The sequence below is a fragment of the Protomyctophum parallelum genome, assembly GCF_964188405.1.
Source record: "Protomyctophum parallelum genome assembly, chromosome: 5".
Taxonomy (NCBI): domain Eukaryota; kingdom Metazoa; phylum Chordata; class Actinopteri; order Myctophiformes; family Myctophidae; genus Protomyctophum; species Protomyctophum parallelum.
In genome coordinates, this window is record NC_139702.1 from 37,348,155 (window position 1) to 37,371,469 (window position 23,315).

At 43.9% G+C, this 23,315-nt stretch overlaps 1 protein-coding gene across 1 annotated transcript in view; it reads right to left on the minus strand.

Annotated features, from left to right (window-relative positions):
* Positions 1-23,315, minus strand: part of LOC310858347 (ankyrin-2-like) — a gene marked incomplete at both ends in the record, with an annotated part of 137,736 nt that overhangs the window by 111,295 nt on the left and 3,126 nt on the right. The window contains one exon of the mRNA XM_083764452.1: positions 2,541-2,642. Coding sequence (XP_083620578.1) covers positions 2,541-2,642 — 102 coding nt within the window. The remainder of the gene's footprint in view (positions 1-2,540; positions 2,643-23,315) is intronic.

Sequence of the window (23,315 nt, forward strand, 5' to 3'; positions counted from 1 at the left end):
GGCAGGGCCCCCCTTTTGCAAGTAAGTGTGTGTGTGTGTGTGTGTGTGTGTGTGTGTGTGTGTGTGTGTGTGTGTGTGTGTGTGTGTGTGTGTGTGTGTGTGTGTGTGTGTGTGTGTGTGTGTGTGTGTGTGTGTGTGTGTGTGTGTGTGCGTGTGTGCGTGCGTGCGTGCGTGCGTGCCTGCCTGCGTGTGTAGCAGATCGGCTATTTTCACCATGCAGGCAAGTGTAAAATCAGCCATTACGACTCCAAAATACATTTTTGTCGACTGAAACCGAAAAACCAGGATAAACTACTACTTTTCAGATGACAAAAATGTTAGTTTTATTAAAACATTTAAATTAGTTGTCAAAATCAACACTGTATGTGTAGGCTACATAACCATGGCAACACAAAGTAGTGAACACAGTTAATTGTGTTGGAGGCATCTCTCAGCCATTCAGGGGCCTATCTAAATATAGGAACAGTTAGATTGTTGGGGAGTCGCAACAACAGCAGCACAAAGGGACAAAGACAAAAAAAGGCGCAGGGGGGGTTATGGGGAGGAGATATAATACCATATGTAACATACTTTCTCCAACCCATATACAATGATGCGATATAGCTACTATATATGCTTTGGTTAGAACAAGAAATTTGAATCATCCCATTTTGTTCTTTACTAATTGATCATTGAATCCAGCTTGGTCCCACCAACACAGCAGAGAGATAACACATTTTGTAAGAAACAGACTTGGGGATGTATGGATTTGCATAGGGACCCCGTGTGACATTCCTCTACCCAGTGGAATTCAAGGGCTATAGTGAGAAGTGAGAACAGCTGTGAGGAAGGCTATAGTGCACAAAGCAGCAGCTGCAGCGTCCAGAGAGGGCTTGAGAGGGCAGGCGAGGGGTGTGTAGTTGAGGAAGGATGGCTGTTATGAGGTTGTAGTTATGCACTGACGTACTGTAACTCATTTGGATGATGCCACAGTGACTCAGCAGAGTCAGTGCTAAGAGAACAATCCATGAGTTTGGGTGAACAGACGACTTGACAGCTCTGCCCTACTTCCTCTGGTTGACTTCCACCAGGGGGGAATGCTTCTTGGTTCACACGTGCCTCAGGGAATCATTACCAGTGAATCATGAGCAGTGAACCACTGCCAGTGTATCATTAAGTGTCCTGCTGCCTGTGAATCATTACCAGTGAATCATGAGCAGTGAACCACTGCCAGTGTATCATTAAGTGTCCTGCTGCCTGTGAATCATTACCAGTGAATCATGAGCAGTGAACCACTGCCAGTGTATCATTAAGTGTCCTGCTGCCTGTGAATCATTACCAGTGAATCATGAGCAGTGAACCACTGCCAGTGTATCATTAAGTGTCCTGCTGCATGTGAAGCACTTTGAACTGTAGCTCTGGTCCATAGCCTTACTGCTCTTGCTGCCGTTGCATTAAGGCTATGGAACTGATTGGCTTCCTGCCTCGCATGAAATGGACCAGCCTCTCCTCTGTAGCGAAAATACAAATAATGTTTTACCTACTCACCAATACAAAGACGGGTTGTGTAATTAGAAAGCCTTCTTTCCTTAGTGGACGCACTTTGAGCCCCCCACTACACGTATAAATGCACTTTTTGGCCAGAAAGGGATTTTGTTTTCACCGGGAAAATAAATAATTTTAGTTACTCCACTGTGCCCTCTACCGATATTGCCAAGAGAAACCCCTCATAGAGAAGATTTTTCCTTCGGGTGAACTTTTTGGCCTTTCTGGCCAACAAGTGCATTTACTGTATACGTGTGGTGGGGGGCTCAAAGTGCGTTTTCTAATTACACAACCCGTCTTTGTATTAGCGAGTAGGTAAAACATTTTTTTTTATTTTCGCTACAGAGTAGAGGCTGGTCTGCATTTATGCAAGCCCCGGAAGTCGACAGAAACATAGCTCTAAATGCGACGGCATTAGAGCTATGGACCAGAGCTATTTGAACTGCAACTCTGCATGAAAGCTGCTATAAAAATAGTTTATTGTTGGCCAGGCAAGAATGATATCCCTATGTGGACTCACCAAGAGTCGGCAGTGGTTCAGGGGTAGAGTGGCCGGTAGAGAACTGCAAGGTTCCCAGTTCGATCCCGGGATCCCCCAGAGTTAGTGTCGAAGGGTCTTTGAGCAAGTCTCTGAACCCTTAATTGCAGGTTGCAGGTTGGTGCCTTGCATGGTTTCCTCTGCCATCGTTGTGTGAATGCGTGTGTGTGTGTGTGTGTGTGTGTGTGTGTGTGAATGGGTGAATGAAATGCACATATGAAAAGCGCTTTGGATGAAAACGCTATATAAAAGGCACCATGTACCAAACTGAGTGCCACCAAGTGTCCAGATGGCTTTCATATGCCAATAGCAGCCATACACCTACCCCCAAAAATGTTAACTAACTAACTAACACAAATAGCAGTCACTGCCCTGCAACATCAGAGGATACGTGTAAAAAAGAAACAATAACTGAAAGTCTCAGGAGACCAGACCTTAAAATGAACCTCAGGTGTGGCTATAGTACACACTGTCCTACCTGATTACATGTACTGATGTCCACTCCACCCTTCAGGAATTCAAGGACCTTGTCGATGTTCCCTGCCCTGGCAGCCCGCAGGAAACTGGTATTACTGTCCGACTGGAGAGACAAAGACAGAGAGGATAGAGGTGAGAAACAGAAATCAGGCATATTCCGGCCTGCTGGTTCTTTGTGTAATTGAGCGAGCGCACATGCATGTCCGCAACTGGTTACATACATCAAGTCGCCGTTGCGGGAATGTGTTACTCACCCCAAAATGAGTTTGACTTGAGTTTGGTTAGTAGATTTCAGACAATATATACCATAAAACATTTTAATATACTGTGTATGGACCTACAGTATAACAACATACCCACATATATGCATATATACCACCATATATGCACACACCTGCTGCACTGGTATGCATTCATATTTGTTGTTATCTTTGCTGTTATTAAACAGAAATCAAAGAGAGTCGTCTGATCATCGGCAGTGTATGTAATACTGTAGCCCTGAAACATGACTGTCATGATTATCATGACAGTCATGGCGCAACTGCAGCCTGTTTTACGCAATCGCTACATTTACAGTCCAAACGTGTATATAAACATTCCGATTTCAAATATAAAGTCCTCTCCACATGTGCCACGGGTTAGAAATTTGCTGGTACAGCGATTAGCATTGCTGCATCCTGCGTTGTTTAATAAAAAGCATTTTTATCCGAGCGCCCCGGCTACTTTTCTCAAACGGGGTTCGTTTGGGAAATTCACAGTTGCACACCGGGAGCGCACTCGCCTATTAGTCTGTATTGGCAGTGCGGTCAGCGTTCCTATATCGAACACACCGAGTGCCACACTCCTCCCGACCGATAGGGGCACGTAGTTGAAAGCCAATGGCAAAAAAACAGCTTGGATAAAAATGCTTTTTATTGAACAACGCGGGATGCAGCAATGCTAACCGCTGTCCCAGAAATGTTCTAACACCCGTGGCACATGTGGCGAGTACTTTATATTTGGAATCTGAATGTTTATGTACCCGTTTACAATGTAAATGTAGTAGTAATACTGGTGCAGGCATGTCCACAGACTTTTTCTTTTGACCAGGATCATAGTGAATTATAATTCCCATCGTTACATTATAATAATGATAAAATGCATTATAATCACTGCTATCATGCAGAGTGATTATAAGTCACTATAAGTGGTCAACAAAAATATCCTGCCCTTGTGTAGTATAGAACTTCAACGTCATTACTTCCGATTAAGTCTGTGTGGAGGATTGCACCTTGACACAATGTATTAGTTGCATATAAGCAACTCCAGAAAAGTATACTTTTTTCCCAGTTGATTGGTAATGAGATTAGTGAATCATTATCATCATTCAATATTGAATGAATGAATGAATGAATGAATGAATTAATTAATCAATTAATGAATGAGACAATATATTAACCAACTGAGTCCATCATTTTTCAACTACTACTAAACATTCCCAAAACATATGCATATGCTTTCCATGAACATAAAGTTAAAAAAGTACTTGATATCATTTGAAGTTGGTAACTTTGTCTTGGTGCAGACTCATGGGTTCTTACTTCTTATCAATACTTTGAGATATCTAAATTGAACTACCAGCAGAGACTACTTGATACCATATCCTGCAGAAAACAGCATTTCAATTTTATGCTGAATGAATGCTGAATGCAAACAGTGCACGGAATCACTAGGGGCACAATTACAATGTGACTTACATAAGTGAGTGTTTACAAGGCTTTAACCTCCATGCTCGGCAAAGACAACGACCGATGTCTCATTAGGACAAGAGCAGGTGTTAACAATGTGAGATTAGATGAGTCATCCCCCCCCCCACCCCCCCACCCCCCCCCCCACACACACACACACACACACACACACACATAACCATAAACTGCTGAATCGTTAACTCTCTCTATGTTTGTCTGTCTCTCTCTCTCGTCCCCCCCTTTCCCCCTGCCATGTCTTACCATTGCATCATCGGAGTCAGGGGCCCCATAATAGTCAGGCTGCTGCTTCAAATCCATGTCGCTTCCGGTGGCTTTTAAAGTCGTATCTGCACCACAGGCCTTGCACATGACTGCGTTGCCCATGGCTACCAGCAAAACCAATCAACTTTTCAATACCCTTCAAATGTGGCTTTACTTAAGTTGGCTATCACCTCTTGAATGGAATGATGATTATCAACAATGGTTTCCTTGCCTGACAGAGTACAGTCAGCATAAAGAGTCAGAAACGTACAACCCAGGCCTCCTCCTCTTCTTCAATAAAAGGCTGGCGCTTCGAACAAAAACCTCCACGTAATGTCAATCACATCCATTAAACCCACGATTCTTGCCAAGATAAATCTTGATCCCAGTGTAATCCCCATCACCAATCTTCTCTATACGTTCCTCTTCAAGTGTCTCTGACCCCCTTTGCCCAGCCAAACCCGAACCTCACAAGCTGTGGTGTGGCTACTGCCTGGTGCCTATACCATCGTGCATGCCATTGCTTCTGTGTGCATGTGTGGTGTGTGTGTGTGTGTGTGTGTGTGTGTGTGAACATTGTCCGGTCACGCCTGTTCTCCTTCCACTCTCTCTCTTTGTGGGAATGACAACTGCTAGCCGTAACTGCCCCACTGCACTGCTCAATTCAGGCCTCTCCAAACCCGGCTATTTTTACTGCACCAGGCGGAACAGACCCTTCTCTGCAGTCTGCAGCAATGGGGCCTTGATGTCTCTGCCCAGCACGGGATGCGCGGCAGATGGGGGTGAGTCTGACCGGAGACCGCAAGGCCTTCTTTTCTCTCCTGGAATGCCAAGGCCCACAGGGAGGTCGAGCTACACAACATACATACCTCGGATCATATTACAGTAACCACACACTACCCTATAGCTCTGGTCAATAGCGTTAGAAGGACTTCTCCCTAAAGCCTCTGCACACGCATCACAGGCTGCAAAGCGTGTCGTCTTCAGTAAAAATTTTAAAGTCACTTTTGGCACTCACCAATACAAGGATGGTTTTGTGGAGTTGAAAGCCTATTTTTCTTAGTGGGAGCACTCTGAGCGCCCCACATCACGTCTAAAATACACTTTTTGGCAGTGTGTAAGGTGCAACACCTTACACACTGCAGCTACAATAAGTTGTTGTCTCCACCAGGCCGAAGGCATGGGGAGAGAGTATGTTTTGCACTCCGTCCGTCCGTCCGTCCGTCCGTCCGTCCGTCCGTCCGTCCGTCCGTGTGTGTGTGTGTGTGTGTGTGTGTGTGTGTGTGTGTGTGTGTGTGTGTCCGTCCGTGAGCAGCTAATCTCGGCCACCGTTAACCCGGTCGATGCCAAAATTTGCACACACACTCCCTGGATGCCAACGATGAACCTCTGCCCCAAACTTTCCAGAACGGCCTGTTATAGCGCCACCAGGAGGCCGCTTTGTGCAAAACAAGTTTTTGCACAGTACACCTACAGATTTTGTCCAAACATCACGCAAATTGGTACACAGTCTCTCTAGAGCCATTCAACGAAACCGGTCTTTCACATTTCTCAGACTCCATCCTGATTGGTTAAGATTGGCTTCCAAAGTTCACAGGAATGCTCACTTTCAAACAAAATGCTGCAAATCATGAACACATCGCTTGATTTCCGTGAAATTGTGCACCCACATTCCCACTAGGCCGAGGACGAAATGCCACATGAACAATTTCAACTCAGCCTCAAGGTGGCGCTATAACTGGCCGAAAAGTGTTTTTACCTCTATCTGCACGGATCTGTGGATAACTTTGTATGCCAACTCCCTAGAGGCCAAGGAAAAACCTTTGCCTGGAATTTTTCACATCTGCTCTTTATAGCGCCACCAGGAGGCCGACATATGTAAAACACATTTTCTATTATTACTCCTTATTACTCCAGATTTTATCCAAATTTCACGCAAATCGGTACACATGATCTCCATAGTCATGCCATGTCCTACATTCCTATCCTGGTGGAGACCTGTGCCCAGAAGGGCACTTTTTCTAGTTAAACATCTGTCTGTCTGTCTGTCTGTCTGTCTGTCTGTTTGTCTGTCTGCCTGTCTGCCTGTCTGTGCTTCTCAGTTGATATTGTATAGCACTAATCCTATCCTATTAATTGAATACCACAACGTTGCCCTAATCCAGGCCCATTTCCGATGAAATGCACTATGACATCACACTACAGTGGAGTGTGTACGACTGTACATACATAGATTCTCTGGATCCTACAGTACATCACATCTGTCAGATTACACCCTCATCTCATTAATTAATGGCTTTCTCTCTCACGTAACAATAACAGCTGTGTGAGGAAACCACCCACTGGACACAGTCAACCTTGTGCTCCTAATTCCACACAACCAGGGATGTGCAGAGAGTGTTAGAGAGGCAGGGGCTGAAATCACGTAAGAGGGCACTTTTGGACCAAAAAGAATAGCGAAAATAGCAGATCTACAAGCTCTCAACGCGTCGCAGTTGCTGGGGTTGCTGGGTTGTGGTCAGCAGCACTGGTTGGCTGCACCTGGCCGGCAGGGCACTGCTCCATGGATGCAGATCTACAAGCTCATATACCTGCTACTTTTGGATAGCCAACCAATGTGCTATACTGTATACCATTCTACTATAAATGTGCCACGTCTCTGTCTGCGTGTGTGCGTGCGTGTGTGTAATGCACGTAACTAAAAATTCGACACACGCGTTCATGGAGTGCAGTGCCCGGTATCGAGTCGGTCGGACCCACGGTTGTCCAGAACCACCACAAAAGGCTCTGGTCAGGCTCTTCCAGTGGGCCTAATGAGGCCAACTCCTATTCACCTGTGCAATTTCCAGCCTCTGCCTCAGCCAATTGAGGCTCAACCAATCAGGCTCTGCCAGTGGGCCGAATGGATTGCCAAGAACACTTTTCACAGTCAGTTTGTCCACTTCTCACAGCCAGGTTGCACTCTTCACACAGCCACAGAGATCTCCAGCTATGTGCTGCGTCAAATGCATCCAGGCTGACAACAAGCCATCGTTACATAGCCAACACAGCAACACAAGTCTAAAATTGAGGACTTCAATTTGACAACACAGCAACAATTGCATCGTTCCCAAGTAGGCCGGTGGCCGACTGCGATGGGCACGTACAGGTCTAGTATAGCTAAAATCTAAAATGACACAGATGCTTTCCCTGTAAAACTCATTCCCTGACAATTAGGGCCGGCTCCTGGTGCCTGCCACGGTAGTGGTTCCAGGCAAATTGTCCCTGGGTTGTCCCAGGGGCGTGCGTTGCTTTTCAATACTCCCAGGTGCGGCGGTTCTCGAAACCTGCCAGTCGATGTGTTAAAGGGTTTGTAAGCTATAATATGTTGGGGGACTCAAGCCAGTTAGACAGATAACTGGTAATCAATTTACTTGCAGTCTGTTCAATTGCACAGGGAAGCTATGGCGTTAACAGACTCTTTGTGGTGTTTCTATGTGCATAGTGTGTTCTGTTACCTGGCGCTTGCGCTCTGCTCTCTCGCGATGCCGTCGCCTCCTCTCCCTTGCCTTTAGCAAAGCTTTGTAGTCTGATGGGGGCTCGAGCTTCGGAGCCTTTTTCAAGTGTGCTGCCGCATGGGCCATAATAAATCTCTCTCTCTATTTTGTCTAGAGATACCTTCCTCTCTATTTCTAGTTTGTCGCCTTTCTTTCTACTATGCCTTTAATTTACTTCCTCTCCCAGGCAATTGTTTTCTTATTCCTCATACACATGCAAACTTCTTTAGACATAGTATTTCATAGTCCACTTATTACACTTGTGTGTACTAAGTGTTCATACATCCATGTCATACCCTATATTTATGTATGCGTAGATACAAAAGCAATGATAAGCTAATTACTGGCAAAATGAGAAGAGAGAACTTGACAAAATGTACAGTTTTGTACAGGTGTCAGGTATACTGCGTAAATCCCTCTGGTAGATGTACTGTAGAAGTAGGCTGGATGTCCCCCAGAACGATGGAGTCCACATCAGTGAATAAAGTTTAAAAGAAAATCACTGTCCATCTGATAAAAGTCTGACCCTATGCAATTCCATGACAAAATGTAAGAATAATCAACAGATTGGTTAGCCCTTTCCAACAAAATGTTTTCCTCTCCTCACTCGCTCTTCCATTCTTGTTGTTCTGTTTCTGTGTCTTTTTCTCTGTCCCTGACCAGGAGAACTGCAGCCTCGATCTGTCCCTCCAAGCCCATGTCACAAAATAAATACACACTGGATTGTCACATTCATGAACAACACTGGCGCACGCACGCACGCACGCACGCACGCACGCACGCACGCACGCACGCACACACACACACACACACACACACACACACACACACACACACACACACACACACACACACACACACACACACACACACACACACACACACACACACACACACACACACACACACACACACACACCATCGCAGGCCAGCACACATATTATGAAAACAATCACGTGCATATACATTACACACACATACATGTGTGTGTACTGTATATATGTGACTCATGCATGTTAATGCGTGTGTGTGCCAACAGTTACTGCCGAGTGTTTCATGTGCGTAAGAGGTTTAGGGGGAGGGAGGCTGCGTGCCAGTTCTCTCTCCTAACCAATCCCTCACCACAGACACCACACTGCTGTCCATGAGAGAGAGAGACCACCACAGACACCACACTGCTGTCCATGAGAAAGAGAGACCACCACAGACACCACACTGCTGTCCATGAGAGAGAGAGACCACCACAGACACCACACTGCTATCCATGAGAGAGAGACCACCACAGACACCACACTGCTATCCATGAGAGAGAGACCACCACAGACACCACACTGCTGTCCATGAGAGAGAGAGACCACCACAGACACCACACTGCTGTCCATGAGAGAGAGAGACCACCACAGACACCACACTGCTGTCCATGAGAGAGAGAGACCACCACAGACACCACACTGCTGTCCATGAGAGAGAGACCACCACAGACACCACACTGCTGTCCATGAGAGAGAGACAGACCACCACAGAGGCAGACAAGAGGCGGGCTTAAAGGGAAGGTGGATACAATATGAGAGAGATGGGGAAAACAGGAGGGAGCCAAGGCGTAAGAAAAGGGTGACCAGGGAGAAGATTATAAATCTTTATTATATCAAATTATATCAAAAAACTACAAAATGTAATACAAATCCAGATCCAAATCCAATATGAATCGAGAGAAGAATACAGAAGAGAAAACACAGCCATTCAAATGTGTGGATACTGTAATGTTCAGGTACGATGATTAAATTGATTATACTAGGACAAATGGCGGTGGTATTGTGTATATCAGAGTCATTTCGATTGGGCCTTTTGACCTGGGCCTCGATTGGGCCTTTTGAGAAACCAAAAATCACACCTGTGTGAAGTGAGGGGCGCTAATATATTAAAGTCTAACTCATGTTGCTGTGATTAGTTTAAGTTTAAGTAAATGTACTTTGTTACTTCCACCACTGGTGAGCAGTAGAACAGCGTGTCCTTCACAGAGAAAGGCGCTTATGTATTCTTATGCCCCTGTTCGTTCATGTGCCTCTATCTACTGCAATGGCCCTGGCGCTATGAAGCCCAGCGGCAGCACAGTGAAACACAGCGTCCATCATATATCACATATATCCTGGATATACAACCCCGCGCTGGATGCAGGACGTATACCCCTCGCTATGGCAGGATGGATGGACCAATCACTGCGGGAGGGGACCGGTGAACACAGAACACTGCCCCCTTTCATTTCTGCTGTACAAGTTCAACGATACAGTGCCCCCCCCCCCCCCGCATGATGGAGAGTGGTTTGTTCTGAATCCCAGCTGCACTGCACCTCATGCAGCATATGAAATGACACTGCATGTTTATGTAAATTGGTCTTCGTTGTGTGTTGCGCAATCAACTAATTCGCCTCTGATACGCAGTGTTGGCATGCAGCAGCCGTTTATGCACCTCAACGTTCTGGGGTTCAGATAAAGAATGGACGGTCAGGAGATCTCTCTTACAAGGCAACACTAAACAACGCCATAAAGAAAATGTGTGAGAGAGTCTGTGTGTGTGTGTGTGTGTGTGTGTGTGTGTGTGTGTGTGTGTGTGTGTGTGTGTGTGTGTGTGTGTGTGTGTGCCCACTGCCCAGTTGTACGTGTGTATTATTGATGTTTAATAGTCTTCACCAGTAGTTTTGCTTTTCAGCACCATGGAGAGCTCCAATAGTCAACTCAAGCCTGCAACACTGTTCCTCATGCTCTGCAACGCACACACGCACACACATGCACCCACACACATGCACCCATTCCCTCCTGACACGCACGCACAAACACTGTCCACTCATAATGGCTGTAATATTCTTTGATATTGTCTAGGCACATTCACCATTACACATAGGATACTACAGTTGAATGAGTCGTCTCTCTTTGGACATACTCTACTCCTCTAGCTCTCTCTGCTGGTGGAACACCAACACTGCATTTTGTGAAAGTCAAGATCAAAACATGTTTTAACCATTCGGGACATGTCATGATGCACAAACATCTGAGAAATTGGGTATACATTCTGTGAAAATATCAGATCTAAAAGCTCACAATGTGTTGAATGGCGAATATAGAAATACTCTGTTACAAATAAAAGTCTGCAATTCAAAATGTACTTAAGTAAAAGTAGAAAAGTATTGGTATAAAAATTTACTTTTAAGTACCAAAAGTAGATTGTGCACAAATGTATAAAAATCCTTGGAAAATAGCTGATCTACAAGCTCACAATGCATCGCGATGCAACGTATTGTGAGCTTCTGTTCTGTCCAACATAAATTTTCTAAAGGCCAAAGCAGGAGCTGCTCACAGCTTATGACCGATTATATGCTTGTTTTTAAAACAACCCCAAATGCCACTTGTTTGTTAGCGGTAAGTCACCAGATTTCCCACCTCGGAGGAAAGCCTGGTATTTGTTCTAAATTGTGAATAAACTGAACATACCAAACGATTATTATACCAAAATGATTATACCAATTTAAACCATTTTTAAACCAGGGGAATCATTTTGGATGTGCACAGCACCGGTGGCGTAAATTTAATTCCGCCCCGACCGGATCAGAAACCCGAAAATGGTATTGATCCCCCAGGCTATAGTGGTAACTCTTTGTTAGCAAACATTGAGTTTAGAACACTCATCTATAGATTCTAGACCACATAAACAATCACGTCTGTCTCATTATGAACACACGTACGTACGCACGCACATACACTCTAAATAATAAATTATGTGTAAATTATAGACATAACGGTAACCTAAATTCATTTCCCTACAAACAAGTGAAAAATGCAAGACCAGACATTTTAAATAGACTGTTACAGTACATGAGCATGGGGCGTTGCCCAAACATCAAGTATGGCAAATGTCTATAAAGATTGGACACGATGCCCTGCCGTCTCAAGTTTCTGCTTTCAACACAGAAGATCTATGAGCTTATTGATCACCATGTCATGTGATCCATCGGCTTCTGTTCACACAGTAGTATGTGCATTTGTGTTTCTTAATTAATTATAAATAGTTCAGTATGCCCTGTCCAAAGTTTATCGTGTTTACAAGAGGATGGCCATCAGCAGATGTTAACAAATTAACAGTGTGTGTGTGTGTGTGTGTGTGTGTGTGTGTGTGTGTGTGTGTGTGTGTGTGTGTGTGTTTGGGGGTCAGATTACGGGAGTAAGGCTCCTTAGAGAGCTGATGCAGGCTTCTGTAGCCATTGGTTTAGTGGTTGTCCAATACGGGCGGGGTTAATGGCCTGTTTTCCATTTTATAGATCCAAATGGTTTTATATGGCCCATTAAGACACCATGATAGACAGATATGAGAGACGCGGATACAAGCTTGTGTGTGTGTGTGTGTGTGTGTGTGTGTGTGTGTGTGTGTGTGTGTGTGTGTGTGTGTGTGTGTGCGTGCGTGCGTGCGTGCGTGCGTGCGTGCGTGCGTGCGTGCGTGCGTGCGTGCGTGCGTGCGTGCGTGCGTGTGTGCGTGCGTGCGTGTGCACATACAACAGGGTGTGTCCTCGATCCCACCACCCCCCTTCTTTCTCTCTTGACGTCCTTCCTCCCTCTCTCTGAACACGTGCAACGTGCATTTTACGTGGAAACATGTGTATGTGCAACATGTGCACAATACACATACACAAACACACACCTGAGAGAGGGGACACAAACTGTCATTCTGATCAAGGGCTCATCTAATAAGTGCCATAATGTCCCAAACGCAACAAGGCAAGCAAATTAACTAGTAGTGCCATAGCTATATCATATAGAGCTATGTATTGGTCTTAAGCCAAACTGTTAGTGATATTATACTGTCGTCCCAGATGTTGTTGTTTGTGTCGATGATGCTGTCTCTGTTGTTGTTTTCCCTGCTTGCTAATGGAGGCGCGGCACTGTATGGTAGAAGTCAGTCGATGATGAGTGTCTGGCAGCATAATGCATCTACGCTCTAATGGAAGGAGGTTCTTTAGTGTTTCAGTTGACTCACTTAGACTTGGGGAAAGCCATACATCTTTCATGACTGCATTGCTAACTTCTTTCAACTCACCTCACTAATAGCTACATGTTTCATTATTGGATTTTAATTGCACTTTGTTTAAGAGACACTTCATGACTACACAATCCTTGTACAGAAGGGGATGGAGGTAGGAAGAATGAGGGGGGGAAAAGTATTTGTCCATCCCATAGACACATTATCAATAACAATTGGACATTATGTTTTATAATATATATAATATATATATATATATTTGTTTTTTTTACAAAGAAACACTTTTTCTCTTTGGATACGTAGTATGATGACCGATTATAAATATATTTTTCTTTTTATCAATTCATATTTGGCTAGTCTTAATTGCTTAATTAAAAAAAATCTGTCAAATATCACAGAAGAAAATCTATTAGAATGTTTTCGTGTCATTCGTTTAGATACGAGAAAACTTGAAAAGTTGATTAGGCTAGGTTGATTCTAAATATTGCTATATTTGGGTTAATTGCTCAGCCCTAGGCTCCTGGCTTCTAACTGGACACTATAGACAAATCTACGGAGGGCTGCCCTGGGCCATAGCTGAGGTGTACCATTAAGATTAATCTGGAGGGGTGCCCTGGACCCTGGGCCATACAGTAGCTTAAGTGTACCATTAGATTAATCTATGGAGAGCTGCCCTGGGCCCTGGGCCATAGATGGGGTGTACCATTAAGATTAATCTGGATGGGTGCCCTGGACCCTGGGCCATAGCTGAGGTGTACCATTAAGATGAATCTATGGAGGGCTGCCCTGGGCCCTGGGCCATAGCTGAGGTGTACCATTAAGATGAATCTATGGAGGGCTGCCCTGGGCCCTGGGCCATAGCTGAGGTGTACCATTAAGATGAATCTATGGAGGGGTGCCCTGGGCCCTGGGCCATAGCTGAGGTGTACCATTAAGATGAATCTACGGAGGGGTGCCCTGGGCGCAGCCATAGCTGAGGTGTACAGTACCATTAAGATGAATCTACGGAGGGGTGCCCTGGGCCCTGGGCCATAGCTGAGGTGTACCATTAAGATGAATCTATGGAGGGGTGCCCTGGGCGCAGCCATAGCTGAGGTGTACCATTAAGATGAATCTGGAGGGGTGCCCTATGGGCGCAGCCATAGCTGAGGTGTACCACACATACATAAAAAAATGTTTGCCTGTGACCCGAAAAATAAATTTGCCTCATGAGCTAGCTTGTGGATGACGCACGCGTGCGCGCACACGCACACACACATACATGTACACAAATATACAAAAGCAAGCATTCACAGTTTCTCTATGGTCCCCGAAAACGTAAAATGTAATCTTTTACATACAAAAGCACTCTCTTTCCCCTCCGCGAGTATTGATTATGAACTGTAGATGAACCCTGCACCAGATGCCCGTAATATGAGAGGATCTGCATTGGATTGGATTCAGCTACCAGTCCCGCAATGTGACACACACACACACACACACACACACACACACACACACACACACACACACACACACACACACACACACACACACACACACACACACACACACACACACACACACACACACACACACACACACACACACACACACACACACACACACACACACACAAGGATATTGATCGTGCACTGAGAGAGCATTAACAGTAATACACAGGCAGAGCATTATAATGGAGTGTGAAAAGCAAAAGCGGGATGAACTGGAGGGGAATTCATCCTTCGCTCCACGTTACTGACGGCTCCAGTTTTACACTCCAACTCGAGTCAACCACATTGACCCTGGTTTCTCTATTTTGGGCAAATTTAACAAAATAGCAAAAACAACAGATCTACAAGCTCAATATTATTTGTCATATACCATACCATGTGTACTGTATATGCACAGTTCTGGATGTTGTTGTGTACGTTGTGATTGTGTCAGCGTTACGTTACGTTACGTGGGTTTTATAGATGGTCTTGGATTGGCTCACAGATATGATTTAAATGTCACATTCATTCATTTTACTGCCATTTTTAATGCTCTAGAAAGGTCAGAGAAATACAGCAGACACACACACACACACACACACACACACACAGTCAACCAAGTTATACGCAGGCAAATCTAATAGACAGGGTTGAGAAGTACGATTGGACCACACCCAGATACACTGTGCAGCAACAGAGAGATGAGGGGTGGGGTTGCGAGGAAAAAGAAGAGAGAAGACAGATTACACTGGAGATGAGGCATAACACAACCTCCATGCAGTCATATGATATGTCCTGAGAGAACGGACAAGGGGGGCAGACAGACAGACTGACAGTGAGTGATACTGAACAGCACCCAGGGAGGGAGGGAGGGAGGGAGAGGGGAGAGAGAGAGAGAGAGAGAGAGAGAGAGAGAGAGAGAGAGAGAGAGAGAGAGAGAGAGCTAGCTATATAAACAGCACTGTCCACTTCCACAGGAAGGTATGAGAGAGCAGACCCACAACAACAACAACAACAACAACAACAGCTGCTTCCATCTTGTCCTCGGGTATGTAACAAAATACAATACGTCACACTCACTCACAGCATTCACTGTCCTCTGTTAAGAGTGAACTGGAAGGACTGTGTGTGAGTATACAGGTAAGCACTGATATATTACATAAAGCTCCGTAACATTTTAAGGACCAAATCAGACGTAATGGTTATGGTGAGGCTTATGGTAAACCTACAGACAACAGATACATAAACACACACGCACACATGCGTGCACACGCACGCACAACAACGGAACACATACTAGTAGAAATTATTATTTACGCATGTTTATAGGTAGTCATATACTGTAACATCATCACAGCCCGTTAATAAACAGCATCAGCAATTGTAGTGTATACTGTTAGTTCTGCCCTCCCTGGCAATCCCTGCTACTGAAACCAGGACACGTTGCTGCTTCTCTATAAGAGAGACGAGGCTTAGCATGATCTCGGCTGCCTCTGAAAATGCTGTCATACTAAATTATGGCCTTCCCCTTTATCTCTTTGAAGTCCTAGCCTAGTCCCTCGGGAGAGTGTGACGTCAGCTGGCCTCTCCTGTTAATTAGACAGAGGCTGAAGTCTACGGCTCACCATGCAGAAAAGAAACACTACTCACAATAACCGCAATTCCACTTAGTGTATTGAGTAAAATATCGTGAAATTACCATACTGATGTTTTTGCATGTTTAGCCCACTGATTATTACATAGAAAACATGCATTGTTTATAATTTTCAAAAGCGTGATTTTAACACGCCTAACAATGCCTAATTTTGGAGGGGCGCTAACCCCTCCAATGTCTGGCTTTCAGAAATGACGTCATCTGGCAGTCAGTCTCTCTGTCTGTGTGTGTGTCTGGAGCAACAGCAATGGACAGATCAGTGCCAATTCCACCAAATGTCTTTCTTGTGCACACTGCCAGTATGCCACCAAGGTACCTCCACTTTTCTTTTAAATAGGAGGAGCAATTCCCCCATTTTCAACCTTATCTTCATAAAATTGGTCCTTACTAATGATCAATATAAATGGTGCAATGTATGCCTAATCACTCACTCTGTGTCATTGGTGGGCTAGCCGCTAGTGGACAGTTTTAGAAACCTGACCTGAAATATTAATGTTCTTCCATGAATTAAAAAATAAAATCTTGTTTGAACTTAGGAAACTTGCCTACCGATGGTGTCACTGGTAGGCAGGATCCTGAACTGTCCACAGCCCTCCTGACACGGACCGAATAGAGAGAGAAATGGTGCCATCTTATAATGAGCATTAGCAAGGACCAAGATCGGTTGAGAATGAATTAAGTGGTCTTTTATTGTGGTCCTTACATTTTGAGGGGCGATAGGACCTCTCCTATGTCCAGCTTTTGGTGTGTGTGTGTGTGTGTGTGTGTGTGTGTGTGTGTGTGAACACAAACTTTGTCCTAACACAAACATTAAATGCCATTGCCAATGAATGGACAATTTTGAGTATTGTGTAAACACACAAACATTGCGCAACACAAACTTTGAAGACAAAGGTGAGGACGCAAATTTTGATTGACCGGAATGAGATGATGCATGACAATGTACGATGATAAGAGCGCCCCTCACTTCACACAGGTGTGATTTTTAGGTATCATGAAAATAGCTAAAAGCTCAGTGTGATGTGTCCATTTTATTCGTCTTTTTTTAGGGGTGCTAGACTGGCTTTGTGTGTCCCTCCTGTGACGTCATGTGTGTCTGGACATCTTATGACAAAATGTCTTTTGTACGGCCAAGTCAATGGCAAATGACGTAAGTGTGCCCGCCATGACTTCAAACATTATCATCTTCATAAAAGGCACCTCTCACTTCACACAAGTGTGATATTTGAGGGGCCTATGCACAGCTTTGTGTGTGTCCATAGCACAGAATGTGATGATTTGATTGGCTGAGCATGGAATGTGATGATGTACGATGATGTATGATAAGAGCGCCCCTCACTTCACACAAGTGTGACTTTTTTGTTCCATGCTCAACTGCTACAATGTAAAAATGTTAAACTGTGGTTCCCAAACTGTGGTGCATGCATCCCTTGTGGTGCGCGAGCGCCTTCTAGGGGGTGCGCCACATGAAATGTCTAATGGTGATGCTATGGTTTTATTTTAAATATATTAACATATGCCAATATATGGCAAGTAATGCAGCATATAGCCTATGCTGCATATATTATGCCATATTCAGGTTCATATATGTGCATATATGTGGATAAAAAGGAAATATATGTCTCTAGATAGTTTATGCAATTTATATTTCCATGTGGGGGGGGGGGGGGGGGGGTGCATCAGCTAGGTCGGGAGGTAACAGGGGGTGCATGGCCAAAAAGGTTTGGGAACCGCTGAAAAAGCAGACTGCTTGCACCTCCAAGTTGAATGCATAATGAATAATGAAGTGCATGACCTAAAATTAACTGCACCAGCATACAGTCATATCAGCAACGCTGTGATGTCAAGTATGTTGTCTTCAACAGAGACAACATAGTTTATGACATACAGATGTAGAAGAAACATTAACATTTCAATATTCCACCAAAGTCCATTCAGCTGCTTAAACCATTTAGACCTGGGAACGATTCTACAAATGTCTTCTAAATCCTGACAGTTTTCTGAAAAACCTGTGTTTCTATGTCAGTGGTTCTCAAACATTTTCATGTCAAGGACGCCAAAAATTATATGTATTTGGCCACGATCCCCATTTGAAAATATGTTGTTCCAGGGACCCCCCCAGAAAAAAGAATATATATTCAAAGATTTGTGCCGCATTTTCACGATTTTTCTAAAATAGCAGACTTTTTGTATACCACACCATACTGTAGACAACCAATATAAGGCAAAATTTCCCAAATGCACTCCTTGGCCTAAAAACAGCCATAGCCGTCATGACAAATGTGATGAGGTCAGCACAAATGTGATGAGGTCAGCTAATATTAACACTTAATATTAACGACAGTGCAAGGTAGTAATCGATAATTATACCTCCTGATTTGGGGGGGGAATGGAAGGCTTTTCAGAGTAAAATCTGCCTCATCTGCTGGGCACTCCAGCACCTTTATTTAGAAACATCCCGGCGCACTGGAAGTGTTAAACTAGTGCAGGATTAGCCTGTGTATTTATATCAAGCTGATTTGACTAGGTTCTGAGAACTCCATCGATATTAAATAATGTGTCCTGACTGTCCTCAATCTATCCCTCTTTCTCTCACTAACGGGAAACACAGTTAGCCATAATGAATAATTAACATCTAAATGTCTCCGACCCCCCCCCCCTCCCAAGTCCAAAAACACCTGACCTTTGTAGCCTGATTGTCTAAGGCTGTATGTCAATTAGCCTCCTCTTTGAAAATACAAAATACAGTAAATGGTGCATTTCTCTGCATGACGTTGAGAAACAGAGCTACATGGTTGCTTCAGTATTTAAACAGTCTGCCCTAGTAGCAGCCAAAGTGGGACTATGCAGGTGCTGTCACATGCTTCTTGGACACACCAAACTGGGACTCTACGACAAATATTAGGGCGCCAGAGTGACCAAGAGTGACTGTACACATTGTGAAATGTCACATTTTTTATCTGCACCCAAATATAACCATGCTGACATCCCATATACCCTGGATTCAGGAAAAAGGAGTTCTGTTTCTTTCTCCCTGACCCTATCACCATTACACAGTATGGAAACATACTGTATAATGAGAGCCATAGATAATAGCACATTGCTGTTGCATCTTATTGCATAAGAAGAGGGTGATGAAGTGTCTCGTTAGAATGTGGAACACCTGCTGTGCATGGCGGTGGGTGTATTTAACAAAGGGGAGGGGGAGGTGACCATTCGTAGTTCTCTGTGATCATTTGTAGTTCTCTGTGAAGACGGCCATTTTCACAGTGAAATCCTGTTCAACACTTATATGGTTCCATTTTGAGGAGATCTGCTATCTTCACTATTTGTTGTTTGTAACCAAATTACACGTATACCGTATGGCAGAAGTGGTTAGTAGAGGGCCTATTTACTGATGAGTGACCATCACTCTTCATCTGATCAAAACAACAGCCAGGCAAAGACCATACGTAGGGGAGTAGGGGTGGAATATTTACTGCGCCAAATAACTTGTAGATTGGTTATTTCTTGCTATACTTTTGTATGACAACGTTGCACGAGGAAGCATAAAGTTAATCCATTTTATGAATGAATGCAATGCATTAATACAATGCGTCGCATTGTGACGCATTGTGAGCTTGTAGATCGGCTATATTCAAAAGATTTTTAGACATTTGGGCTATTCTGCAGTACTTTTACTTTAGGTACTTATTGATGTCAATGCTTTTGTACTTTTACTCAAGAACATTTTGAATACCGACTTTTAGACTTTTACTTGTAACGGAGTAGTTCTACATTGCAGTATTGATACTTTTACTTAAATAAAACAAGTACTTTTTCCACCACTGCACTTAACGATCCAACTGCTTTTAGTGATCCCACAGTAGCTATCATGGACATCCTATCCCTTCTACAGTCAGGAACCGTTGTTGGTTAAAGACAACCTTTTAAGTTGTTAGTTGGCTACAGTCATGGTGTGGTTATGACTTGTGGCCACTCAAAGGTTTGTGAATAAGCATTTACTGTATACTGAGATAGTACTCTAACAGCCATTGTGAATACAGCTATTGAACACCTTATAGTGTTCAGCTTGCTGGCTGCACTTAACTTAACACAATCATGTGCACCACGCACGCACGCACATGTGGGCACACATATACGTACCAAAAACGATGCCCGTGTGAAAGTACCATAAGAGTGTACATATGTGTGCCAAAATGCATGTGCGTGCGTGCATGCATGGTGCACATGTGTGTGTTAAGTGCAGCCAGCAAGCTACCATTATGCCCACAGGTACAACAGCTGACCCAACATTCAGTGTGTGTGTGTGTGTGTGTATATATATATATATATATATATATATATATGTATGTGTGTGTGTGTGTGTGTGTGTGTGTGTGTGTGTGTGTGTGTGTGTGTGTGTGTGTGTGTGTGTGTGTGTGTGTGTGTGTGTGTTTGTGTGTGTGCAGGGGGGGGGGGGGGGGGGGGTATTCAGAGGTAATGTAATGTAATGAAGGCCAGGAGTCCATTAGGAGTCCCTTCCTGCCAAATCCCATCACACTCCACCCAACAGAGGAAGAGGAACTGTCTGTCTGTCTGTCTGTCTGAGACAGACAGACAGACAGACAGACAGACAGACAGACAGACAGACAGACAGACAAGCAGGCAGACACAGAAAGGGGGACGTAAATGTCAAAGCTACAATGAAACCTTACCTCCTGTTACATCAGGGTCTCAGGGTAGGGGAGAGGGAAAGAAAGTGAATAAGGAGGGGTGTGTGCACATGCGTGTGTGCAGTGCGTGCACTGCATACTACTGTATAAACAGTACTTACTATACTTGTGAGTGCCAGCTGTCCCCATAAGTAAAATACTAGAAACATTGTGAGGAACATTTTCCTGCGCCTCACACGATAAATGGTTGTTTTAATGTTTAACGACAAGAACCCTAGCATCCCAATTATGGGGTGAAGTTGAACATTCTGCAAAAATAGCCAATCTACAAGCTCACAACTCATTGCAGTGTGGCGTGTTGTGGGCTTGTAGATCAGCAATTTTCGCTTTTGTGTGTTAGGGTTAGAAATGGAAAGACTTTGGCATTCATTCGGTAAATCGCTGTTGAACATGTTGATGTCCTGACAAGTATAGCAATAGAAACGGGGGAGGGTCTTAGGAGGCAGTGCAGCGGGAAACCTACAGTATAGATTAGTAGGAGATTCCTAGAAGACATGGTGGGCGGCAGACAGACAGTGGTGGAAAAGTACTCGTATGTTGTACTTGAGCAAAAGTATCAATACTGCAATGTAGAAATACTGCACTCTGTTATAAGTAAAAGTCCAGAATTCTAAATTTACTTGAGTAAAAGTACAAATGTATTGGTATCAAAATGTACTTAAAGCACCAGAAGTAGAAAGTACTCTTTATTATGCAGAATGTCCCAATTCATGTTTTCAAATGTATGGAAGTCATTTGAAAATAGCAGATCTACAAGATCGGCTATTTTCAAATGGCTGAAATGTATATGGGGCTGAAGTGGTCAATGTATGTTTTGTAATAATAATCAAAAAGTAGTAACTAAGCTGTCAAATCAATGTAGTGGAGTAAAAGTGCAATATTTGAATGCGAGATGTAGTGGAGTAGAAGTAAAAGTATTCGAAATTGGAAATACTCAAGTAAAGTACAAATACCTCAAAATAGTACAGTACAGCACTTAAGTAAATGTACTTACATTCCACCACGAGAGTGATAGAAGGCCTGAGGAGGAATGAGGAGGAGGACAAGTTGACAAGGGGAAGGAGGGAAGGAGGGAAGGAGGGAAGGAGGGAAGGAGGGAAGGAGGGAAGGAGGGAAGGAGACAGTCCGAGACACCTAAGTAGGACGAGGATGTAGTGCAGCAAAGCTGTCAGATGCTACACCGTAAAACCCTCTGTTTAATTTATCTCAGAAGTGTGTATAAATGGAACCACAATGACCTACAGAACACTGAGGATTTGACTGTGTAGGAAGCAGCACGGCATTGCTTGGATAAGAATATCCCAACCACAACTTTTGAAGAACCGCATTTTGGGTCATGTCATGTCCTTGGTCATGCATGAGTAGTTGTAGAATATGACAGTGCGTATGATTCAACGATAAGACCTTTTTCTTTAAATAGATTCCACACAAATCAAACACATGCATAATGCAAAACATGACCCTAATCAGAAAATCCAAAACGCATATTTCATGTTCATCATTATCTAATATTAGAAACAATTGGCTCCAGTCAATAGTTTTCAATTCAACGAAAAGCAGCACCTTGTGCACCAGGTTGGGGGTTGGGCATGGAGCTAACAACCCCACCCCGTAAAACACTTGCAGTTACAGAAACGCAGACAAGACGACCTGGCACTACTGTCACATACCCACCATCAGATGCAAGACAAGACCAAAACACTTGCAGAGACTTCCGCACAAGTAGGACTTATCATCCATCAAGGAAAAACCAAGAACATGAGGATAATATGAGTCCTTCACCTACTTGAAGAGTATTATCAGCCACCAGGGTGGTACGGATGCAGATGTAAATGCAAGAATAAGCAAGGCAAGAACAGCTTTTATACTTCAAGAACATCTGGCACTCTAGGGAGATACAACAAAAAACTGAAATCAGAATATTCAAACATGGAGAATTCACCCTTTGTCAAGTCCCGCCCGTGTGTTTTTCAGTTGCTTCGTATTGATATTCTGTGTGTTCAATTCTTATTTTAAACTTTGTGTCAGTAAAAAGGAACATCACAGGTGCAGCATGGTGACTGGGCATATCATGTTTGTTTTTAGTCTTTTCCAAAAATGATGTTATAGCTAATTCAACATAAACAAGGCGGAACCAGGGCGGAACAAGTCAGAAAGGGCCTGCTTGTTAGTCAGTCAGGGACCAATCAAGTGAATTACAAAGACCACAATAAACAAAGTGCAAACCTTTATTAACAAATGTCTCAGGAGAATCCTGAAAATTCAGCAACAACGATCTCTGGATGAAAAGAAACAACTCCCAGCAGCAGATGAAATTGGACAAAGAAGATGGAGATGTCAACGGCCTATACCCCGTAGGGGTGTCAGGCGTAAGTAAGTAAGTAAC